At 34.9% G+C, this 11,221-nt stretch overlaps 1 protein-coding gene across 1 annotated transcript; it reads left to right on the forward strand.

Annotated features, from left to right (window-relative positions):
* Nucleotides 1-8,301: 8,301 nt before the first annotated feature.
* Nucleotides 8,302-10,792, forward strand: LOC111386881 (cytochrome P450 81D11-like). Its single transcript, XM_023011372.1, has 2 exons — nucleotides 8,302-9,399; nucleotides 9,914-10,792. Exons 1-2 carry the CDS (start codon nucleotides 8,500-8,502, stop codon nucleotides 10,532-10,534), a joined length of 1,521 nt encoding a protein of 506 aa, XP_022867140.1. The 5' UTR covers nucleotides 8,302-8,499; the 3' UTR covers nucleotides 10,535-10,792.
* Nucleotides 10,793-11,221: the final 429 nt, after the last annotated feature.

The raw sequence follows: 11,221 nt of genomic DNA on the forward strand, positions 1-11,221 counted from the left end.
GGATTTGAATTTCGAAATAGTGAATTAAGTAACCAATGGTATATTAAACCAATGACCTCTTAATTATATAATAATGAAATCGTACCCAGTAATTTTGAACGCCGCAAGGAAATTAATCCCTTGATAAGTTCAACCCGTTCATTGAAGAGCAAAGTTTGAAAGGAGAAAATCTCAATAATTCATTATCAAAAGTCTTGTATTACAATGTAGAAAAATAAACCTAGTTATACTAAAACCTAGAATGAAATTTAAATGGAATAAAATTCTAGAATACCTAGAAATCTATTAAAATCAGAAATAGAGTCTTAAAATATCTAAATTACCAAAAATAAGAAATTAGACCAAAATAAAACTTCTCCAGATCACATCAGACCTTCCCTCTTCAAGAGGATTCGTCCTCGAATCCTGATACAAGTTATAGCCTTTACTTTCAATCAACTCAAGCACATGAAATGACCCATCACCTCTGGACGCAATTTGGACCTCTTTTGACATCGAGTTCTCCTCTTTTGAATGTAGACCTGATCACCCTTACATAGATCAAAGTGTGTACGTCTTGACGGTTTCTTTTTGCCATTTTGTGATGCTCCAAGAATGATTTAGCTGATAAATCACTATTCATTTTCCATGCTTTACTCAGCCTAGGTGATGTTGACATTATTACTTCCACTGGATGCATGTTTCCCAACATATCGACTTTGTAGCTCAACTCCTTGCATATTAATTCCTTTCATTGCTTTTGAAATTCCTTCGTCTCCTTAGGGATAACAAAATCAATCTTCGGTAATATAGTGATGTCCAAACTAGGATGTGGTTATTGTTAAATTGTATCCACAATTTGGTAATTAATGCCCTGATTGTAAGGGATTTCAATCTGATTAATTTTTGGAATCGAATATTCGTTAACCTACAAAATAGAATTAGCAAAAATAGGGAGGGAAATGTTAGTATTCGCCAACGTTTCCTCAATTTTAACCTCCTCTTCATGCAAGTTCACTCCCCACTCCTCTTTTACTTCCAAAGACTCTTCTTCACTTTCATCCCGTGACTCCACTTCCATTTTAACCACTTCGCCATTTTCAATTTCACCCTCAACTTTCTTTTCACTCACTTGTGGCTCCTCTTCTTTTTCTTCACAAACTACCTCCTAAATATTTTTCTTTTTTATCTCTTGCTCCTTTCATCCCTTCGGATGATCAATTTGAGACCTAATAATGTCGAGAATATCTGAGAATTCTTGTTTATAATCCACCCCAGTCCTCTTGCTTGATGTGCTACCCCGCACACTTCGCACTAGGTGTTTTCCTTTCCACTGGATAATCATTCCCATAGCATCTCCTAGGCTTCTCCCTAAATTCGACTTCTCACCAATCTCTCATATAATAATTTGTATCCCTTCTCCTATGTCTATCGCCTCTATTTCTCGATTCTCATACCTCATCAATGCCACAACCATATCCATATGCATCACAATTTTTCATCTTAGGTTCTCGTCTCCTCACATTGAACCTCTCATCACATTGATCCCTATGATTTTTTTTTTCAATTTTGCATCAATCCTATCCATCTTGTTCCCCATATTCTCAAGCATCTTCTCAAATCTCTGAATAAAATTTTCTGACATTTTTTTGCCTATTTTTTTCTCTTTTTTTTTTTACTCTCTCTTTTTTTTCTCAAATTTTTTTTCCTGGGCACTGTACAGACGTGAACAGTAACTCGTGGAACAATTATTTTGATTACAATGAAATAATTATTGGAGACATCATCATGCAAAGATGTAAAAAGATTGAAGATCAAATAATTCTGGACGAGCCAAATAACATGCCAACGGAGGATCTCTTCATCATTCAACCTGAGGAACTAATGACTAAAGATGTAGAACAGGTGGAAATCGAGGAATTAGTCAAGAACGAGCCAGATGAATTAGTTGCATTCAATGAAGATAGGATTAGCGTGCAAACATCGAAGTACATTGAATTTGTGATTAAAGATGATGAAAAGATTGCAATATATTTGATTGAGTTCGAAATAGACAATTTAGGCAGATCATACTGTATTCAAAAGGAAAATGTATGAGTTTGGAAGATGTATGAGATATGGAACAAAGTCAAATTAAGCAAGCTAAGCAGAATCTCCAAAGCCATATTCAAAGTGCCATGAAGACTTGTGCAAAAGTCTAGCTAATGACTTAAAAGAAACGCTTCTTTGGAGGCAATCCCAACTTTCTTTTTCTTTTATTTATTTTATTTTTAAGTTATAGGATAGTTTAGTTTATTTATTAGTCTATTTAGGAGACATCACCCATATCCCGTTTACCCTTAGGTCATCGAGTGACTAAATTTGTTATTAGATGTTTGAGCTAAGTAACTCTTATTCCATGAGTTTAATTTTTCAAATTTGATTTTTTTAGGAATATGACGTCGCAGAACACTCAAATCAACATGGACATGGAGAAAATGAGACAAATCTCAAGTTTGAGGGAGAATGTGGAAGAAGAGTCGATTAAATGCAACACCAAGGCATCACAACATCATAGGCAATACGGACATTTCAGGAAAGCCTCCTCATTTTCTTTTAAATTTCATATTGAGGACAATGTTTGCGGGAGTGTATTATTATTAATTGCCTTATTGCCTACCTAAAATTTTTGTGTGAGTTGGACAATTTGACTTACAATTACGTTTTACTTTGAGATTTGGTGTTGATTTATGAACTGTGGATAATATGCATGCTAGATTAATTGAAGCTCAATCTTGCAAAACTTGAAATTATATGTGCACTAGAATTGAGTCTGACACTATGATGAAACGAGTTGATTCATTTGTTAGATATGTTGATTTAATTGGACATAGATGTTTTACCTAAATCATAATAAATTATCTATTCTTAGACCAAATTTAGCACAGTTTGGGGGTGATTTTACAGTTGTGGGAAGATGCTGATGTGAATGTAGATTTCATGTGTGAAAATTTATGTGTGGATTGTCTTAGACCAACATGATAAAATGAGGCGAAAATCTTAAGTTGGAGGTCAGTTTGTTTGAATAAGTCTGTGAAATGGGCATTACACTAATCAAAGCATAAACATTTGAAATCTAAAAACTTCTCTTTGAAGTCTTCATGACTCGAGTAATGAAGTCTGCAAGGGTATCTTAAAACATGAAGCCCAAAAATCATCTGACTTAGAGTCATGTCATTTAGAAGGCAATAAAAGATGAAGTTGCACTTGAAACAAAAATTGGTTTTTTTTGAAACTTTTTTGACTCCGGTCAGTAAGCTTGTAAGAGTGTTTAAAATTTGGTCCCTAAAATCATCTGATTTGAGAGTCATCGGCCTAAAGCCAACTACATGGGTCATCTAAAAAGCTTAATGGAGAGAATGCAAAAAAAAAAAAAGAAAAAAAAAGGCAAGTTCATGAAAAGAGAAAAAGCACCAAATATCTTAGTTAAGTCATAACACTTATTTGACGGCATTTGACTATTGATGCAAGATAATTAGCTAGTCTTAGAGGTCGAAGTAATCAAATAATTAGAGAATCATTGTTCACTGAAGTGTTGACTTGCAACTATTAACATCCACCTAAACTCGAGAGGGTGATGATAGTAATGAAATATTCAACCTTAAATTACACATTGGGAAAGAGTGAAAAAGAACAAGTTTGGGGGTGTGTAAATCTTAAGAGTGATGAAAGGACATATATGACCATTAAGGGTCCGGAATTGGAGCAACTTGTGAATTCATTAATATCTACTTAATTCTTCACGCGCACACGTTGATTTTGCATTGGAAGAGTGAATATTAGTTTGGTGTTGTAACTTTAAAGCATGTTTGTGAAATTAACACTTAAATTTTTGAATCTTGAGATGAGAAGCTAGATTGTCCAACCAAATATTTTTGCATGTTTGTGTGTTTACTGCTATTTAATTTATAGTTTTGTTTGAGGACAAACAAATGTTTAAGTTTGGGGGTATTTGATAAGTGTATTTTATATACTTATTCGGTAACTTAAATAGTGATATTTGATGGTTCTTTCAACAAATTATATTATAAATTTTTGTATTTTATGTTTAATATGTGAAATTTTACGAAGGAAAATGACTTGAAGGAAAGAAGCAAATGTGGGCAAAATTGGAGAAAAGGGCTAAATCGTATGAGAGTCAAAGTTCGGGGACTAAAGTGTAAATATTCAAAAGTTGTGTCAAACCTCAAGATGAAGATCCGAGAGCGTTAGGAGTTAATTGGATGAAGAAAGATGTCAAAGGGTCAAATTTAGGCAAAATATGATCACAAATCAATTTCTAACCGAAAAGTTATGCTCCGAAATCTTAGGCTCATATTGAGACCCTTTTTGATATAGCAAACGATCGAATTGGAGAATAATATTTGAAGTAAAGTTGTATCACTTTGAGTTAGCTTTCCAACACATCTTAAATGGTCTCAATCGGATATTGGGAGAGAAAGTTATGCTAAAAAAACTGAATGAGGTGCTGTCTGTCGGGAAAGTGGCGCCGCTCCAGAGGCGTTAAGGCCTCAATCCATTGATCATCGTGGCGTTTTGGCGCCACATCCCAGACATGTTAGGATGCAATTTCGGTCCTTTTTGAGTCCATATGAAAACCCTATTCTTCCCACACGGCAAGGAACCTATAAATACGAAAATTCTCACAATTTAAGGGATTCACACATTGGGATGCAAGAGACATACTTGGAAATTCAAGAAAATAATTCAAGAGAGAAAAACAGCAAGCAATTCAAGAGTTGAAGCATAAATTGGAAGGGGAAGAGGATCTTGGTTCAAGATTGATTTATTATTCTATATTCTTATTCAAAATCTGGTGATGTCTTCCATAATAACTTGTTTTTCTTTCATTACTACGAGTAGTTAAATCTAATTTTAAAGCGAACAATGTAACCTATTTGGGACCTTTTATTTCTTTTATTCGATATTCTTTTTCGTTATGATTATATGTGTTGATTTTAATCATGTTCCCAATGCTTTGAATTTTCAGGCCAATTATTCAATGATTTCGTGAATAATAATTGTGTAGAGATGGTGATTCTTGTTTAGACCACATATTAAAATTCGATAAATTAATATAACGTGTAGATATACCTATATTAATTGCTATGGTTCTATATGATTTTTTAGAACTATTATTTCGTTTAAATAATGTTGATTTGTATAGAGATATAGAATTGAATTATTCAAATATGTTCAATGAGAACTCGAGAGGGGTAAATTGAATACTATAGAAGAATTAGATCAAACACTACTCTAAATTTTATGAATCTCGATATTAGAAGTAAAGATGACCAATCGGTGAAGTTGTTTCACCCTAATACCCATTTATTATTTGAATTCTCACTCATTTTCGGTTACACTCACGAACTTTTAAGCAGTTAGAATAAAAACCACTTTTAATCATTGTTCTCGTTTATTTTTGTCACATAGAAGTTAGAAATAATAAATTGAGTATTAAAGCATAGTCCTCGTGGAAAAGATAATCCGAACTCAAAATGTCTATTTTACTACGTGTTACGATTCGTCCACTTACGGGATAAAATCGACAACAACACCTTGTAAACCCAAAATTATGGATCGATAGATTTATCTAAGTCGAAATTATAGATTCTAATTGATTAAAAATTCCCATTTCATAAATAAGATACCATATTTAATATTTTACCAATAAGAAATTTTTTAATTAATTAATATATTTAAAAATTAATCTAATAAATAAAAATTTCAAACCCTAATTATTCTCAAAATCCTAATTATTCTCTACTTTCATTTTCCCTTACCCCCGATTCTCTCTCTCTCTCTCTCTCAACTGCCCGCGCGATCGGTGGTGGAAAATCGACGATATAGAGCTGCTCTGTTGCAGTGTTGTCGACCAATGGAGGAGCTATTTCATTGCAGCGTCGACGAACTGGTGGCGATCTGAGGAGATCTCACAATTGGAGGAACTGCCCATTGCGATCTATGGTGGATCTGTGGTGTGTGCGCGATGCGGGGCATGAGGCTATGGTGGTTTTGTGTGAGACGATGGTGGCAGTGTGTGGTGGTATGTGACGATGGTGTGGCGATCTGTACAGATCTCTCTCACCTTTCTCGTGACCAACCGATCTGTGACTATCGTGGATCTATGGTGTTGGTGTGTAGCGAGGATGGGGTGGAGATGATTTGGGGTGGTTGTGGTGGCGAAATTTTTGTTAGATTTGGCGATGGAGTGTATTGTTTAAGGCGATGTGCGGTTCTGTTGGTGGATGCGATGGTTGTGGAAATGGGTGGCGCGTTGGTTGTGTGACTGTGACTCCAATTGTGATTCAAAAATTGAATTCAAGATTTGAAAATCGTGACTGTGACTCCAATAATTGATTAAATTATGATCAAAAAATTAATCATGACCAATTAATCCAATAATTTGTAATTAGGAAATGAGTTGTGACCAATTTGGGAGTTACAGTTGGTCGCGGAGGTGGTCGTGGTGGTAGTGGCAGTTTGGTTGACTTGTAACTCACAATTGGATACGTGACCTAAAAATTGTGATCGCGACTCATAATTGGATACGTGACCCGAAAATCGTGACTGTGAATTGTAAGTGTTGGTGATGGTCACAAATTATTTGGTTGACTGTGACCATTAAATTGGTTAATTTGTGACCAATAAATAATATGTAACCAATAAAAAATAAATTGTGATTGAAATATAATGTGTGACCTAAAAAATTGTTAATCCGTGATCGATAATTTTATAATTTGTGACTGTATAAGAAGTTGAGATTTATAATATTTGTAATTTATGACCAATAAATAAATTGTGACTTATAAATTTTTCGATTTATGAACAATGAACAAATAGTGACCTATAAATTTTTTGAATTGTGATCGTAAAGTAATTTGGGACATAAAATTTCGAATTTGTTATAAAAAAATAATAAGTGAGGAATTAAATCGTTAATTTGTGATCAAATTATATAAATATGTGACTTCAATATATTTAATTACTAAATTAATTAATTAATTAATTAAATGAATGATAAATAAGTTTTAATAAAAATCTAATTTTTACAATTTAAAATTTGTTTTGCCATAATTAATTTCTTACTTGACCCTTTATCTAATTAGTAATGTAACGTTTAGCCCCTCGAGCATAGCACTGCGGTGCAAAGGACAGGAGTGAGGTTATTTCACGTCTTGCTGACAGTCGCAGTATAGGAGTTCGATTTCTGAGATATGGATTGGACTCCTTGTAAGCGCAGTGTACATGCAGTTCTTGTTCCCTGACCTGTTGGGGTACATTTCGAGATTTACCTCTCTCACAAAACTTTAGGGACGAGACGGTGGGGACCTCAATGGGTTCAACCGCTTTTTTTTTTTTTTTTTTTTAAGTAGTTTAAGTCGGGTCTAGACTGACGGCAAATTGGCACAATGCAGACACGAATTTACATGAGAAAAGGGTTGTCCACGGTGATGCTGGGGGATGGACGGTGTATATGGATAAAATTTTTGCAGCAACGAGAAGTATGCTCCCTGTTGCTAGCTCAATTGACAAAAACTGCGATAGGGATGAGTGTGAGATGCTTCGTTACTTTTTCATTGATTAAATAGGCAGGCCGATGGGTCATGGTTTTTGTTGGCTGTTGTCTATATCTAAATTTTTTGTTTGAATAATTAACAGATTGCGTGAAGGATGCGGAGTATATTTTGAATTATTGTAGACGTAATTGGCTTCCAGCTTGCTTCAGCGTATTATTGGCATTATGGGACCCTTAACATTTGGCGTATTTTTCAAATTTCTTGACATTTATTTTGTTTGATATATATCCAGATTTATTTTAATTGATTATTTATTGTTGTGATTTCAGGTTCTTTTGACTATCTTCATTTTCCGTGCACATATTAATTTGGAAATTGGTATAATCAACTGCAAATCTGATGTGTGTGCCTCAAGTGGAGCATTTCATTACAATGTTTACTGGGTGAGTTTAGCAAATCCTAGACTAGCATCTAATGAATTGAGTGATTTCTATTTTTATTTTAGGAAATCCGTAATTCATTTCCTTCTAGTTTTGGACATTTGTTGTTAATACTAGAATTCATTTCAATAAGAAAAATAAATAAATAAAATTGATAATTACATTATCTACTGTAAAAAAGCGAATAGAAAGGGGGAAAGGGAAAGTTGAGATGGGTCCCGGAGAGAGGTAGGGTAGATGAAGAAGACAAGGCTGTGAAACAGTGGAAGAAGCATATTTTTCGAAAGGAATAAAATTCAGATTGCGGTGAAAAAGAGGTGCTTCAAATGGAAAATTTTATGTACCAGAGTTTTCCATTTTGACTATAAACAAAACGAGGCGTTTCAAATCGAAGACATTTTGGACCAACGCTTAGTTTCTCATATTCAAACTATGTATCAATTCCTTGATAGTGGGATCTTGTTTGTAGCCATATAAGGTTAAAATCTCTGCTGAATCACTAGCAATTCCTCTGTTTATCCATGGAGAACCTAAACTATTATCTTCTTGTCTTAACTATAATTTTCTTCATCATATTGAAATATCTTATATTTTATCCTCACCAAAAATCACCACCAAGTCCACTAGCATTTCCAATTATTGGCCATCTTCACCTTATCAGAAATTCCCTCCACCAATCACTAGCTGCACTATCATCCCGATATGGTCCGATTCTTTCTCTCAGGTTTGGATGCAGGTCGTTTGTGGTGATTTCTTCTCCATCTGCCATAGAAGAATGCTTCACGAAAAACGACATAGTATTTGCCAATCGACCTCAGTGCATGGCTGGTGACCGGCTGACATACAATTATGCCGCCTTGGCATGGTCACCATATGGCCATTTCTGGAGGATCCTCCGCCGTGTAACCACCGTTGAACTTTTCTCTTCACATAGCCTCCAAAAGTCAGCGAAAATACGTGAAGAAGAATTACAATCCCTTCTTCGTTTCTTGTTTAAAAGCTCGAAGGATGGAAGTCAAAGAGTTCATTTGAATTATTTGGTTTCTGTTTTCTCTTTCAATGTTATGAAGAGAGTTATTGCTGGAAAACGGTATGTTGGAGAGGAAGAAGTTGGAACTGAAGTGGGAAAACAGATCATAAAAGAAATTAGGGGAATTTTCTTTTCAAGTCTGTCCCTTAGCGTGTGTGATTTTTTTCCTGTGTTGAGGTGGGTTGGTTACAAGGGCCTGGAAAAAAATATGATGTCACTGCAAAAAAAGAGAGATGCTTACTTTAATGTTTTGATAGATGAGGTTAAAGGGAATGACATTAGGTTTTCTAATTCGATGCCGGGGAAAAACACTTTGATTGAAACTATGTTGTCTCTTCAGGAATCAGAACCTGATTTATACTCTGATGATGTTATCAAAAGTACTATACTGGTAAGTAATTTATGGCACATCTTATGTTTTTTTGTTCCTTCATCTGTTGTCAAACATCTTCCATTGAGTCTATGATCCCATCAGCATTGTTTTCACAAGCGCAGCATTATATACAAATGTTTTATGTAAAGAAAACTTATTACAATCACTGAAATTAGCTTTAAAAGAAGAGTATTCAAGTGCTTAAAATACCACAAGTTAAGCTTTAACTCAACAAAATGATACTCGATTAGAGTCATAACAATCGAGTCCTTTTAGAATTGATATCCACAAGAATTGACATTTGAAGCTTGGCGACTTCTGCTAATCCTGCCTTTAATAAGAACTTCCTGAGGTCGGAGGTCTGTGTGCAAAGGTCAATCCTAGAATGCTACTTGTTATTACAAAATTTGTGGGGGCATTTTGCTTTTCATGAGAAATTGAAAATGTTTCAGAAATAATGAGTAGAAGGTCTTGACATATCAATCAGATTTTGCTAAGAATTTGTCTAACAAAAGTACCTCCTGCTGTTTAGGTATTGTTTGTAGCAGGAACAGAAACCTCAGCAGCCACAATAGAATGGGCTATGTCACTCCTCTTAGATCACCCGGAGGCATTACATAGGCTGAGAAAAGAGATTGACAACATTGTTGGGCATGGGCGCTTGCTAAATGACTCTGATCTTGCTAAACTCCCCTTTCTACGTTGCGTTGTAAACGAGACACTAAGACTGTACCCTCCAGTGCCACTTCTTTTACCTCACAGTTCATCAGAAGATTGCATTGTAGGGGGGTATAAAATTCCTAAAGACACAATCTTGTTGGTGAATGCTTGGGCTATGCACAGGGATCCAAAGGTGTGGGATAAGCCTGAACGGTTCAAGCCAGAGAGATTTGAGGGAATCGAAGTGGAAAGAGAAGGCTTCAAATTTGTGCCTTTTGGAACGGGGAGGAGAGCCTGCCCTGGTGCTGGTATGGGTTTGCGAACTGTTTCATTGGCTTTAGGTGCGTTTGTGCAGTGTTTTGAGTGGGAAAGAGTAGTAGAAAGTGACATGAATATGAACTATAATTCAAAAGTTACCATGCAGAAGGCTACGCCTCTGGAGGCGAAGTGCATTCTCCGGCAACAGTCCGTTTGTCTTCTCTCACAACTTTGAACTAGCAAAAGATCGATATACTTATCACTATAAATAGCCTTTTCTCCAGCCGTTTCCATCGAAGTTGAGCAATCTAACACTGAGCATTATAGTAGTGCATTAGTTTTTTATGTGTTTCATTCCTTCCAGTGCCGAGAGCTAGTTTTTACGACTAGTTGTTCTTTATCCTTCTTTATCTTTGAGAGTATTTGTGTCTTCCTACAAGTGATTCTCACTGTAAAAAATTATGTATTATAGAACCTCTTTTCTTCTGTCTTACCCGTGTTGTGTTCAACATATATAACTATTGTGCATTTTGTCTAGTTTGCGTCAATCGGTTTAATTGGAGAAGTAACTTGCTGCAGGAATATGTAGGAATTTTATAACATAGAGACGAACTTATTTGAAGGGTGTTTTGATTCCTATTTTTCCTAAAATACATTTTTTTTCTCTTTTTTCTTTTCAACTATACACTATTCATTAAAATAATATTACACTCAAATTAAAATTTTTTTATTCCTTTTTAATCATTCATTCTTCGTCAATCTACTTTTCAAAAATACATTCTTAAAAAATAATGAGGCTCAAAGATTTTCCTATTTCATTCTTCTATCAATTAGCCCCCATTTGGTTCCCATTCTTTGGGTATAAAAATGAAAAATATGATCGTTATCCATCACATCTAACCACCATATTTGACTTTCTCTC

The sequence above is a fragment of the Olea europaea genome, unplaced genomic scaffold, assembly GCF_002742605.1.
Source record: "Olea europaea var. sylvestris unplaced genomic scaffold, O_europaea_v1 scaffold376, whole genome shotgun sequence".
NCBI classification, from domain to species: Eukaryota; Viridiplantae; Streptophyta; class Magnoliopsida; order Lamiales; family Oleaceae; genus Olea; species Olea europaea.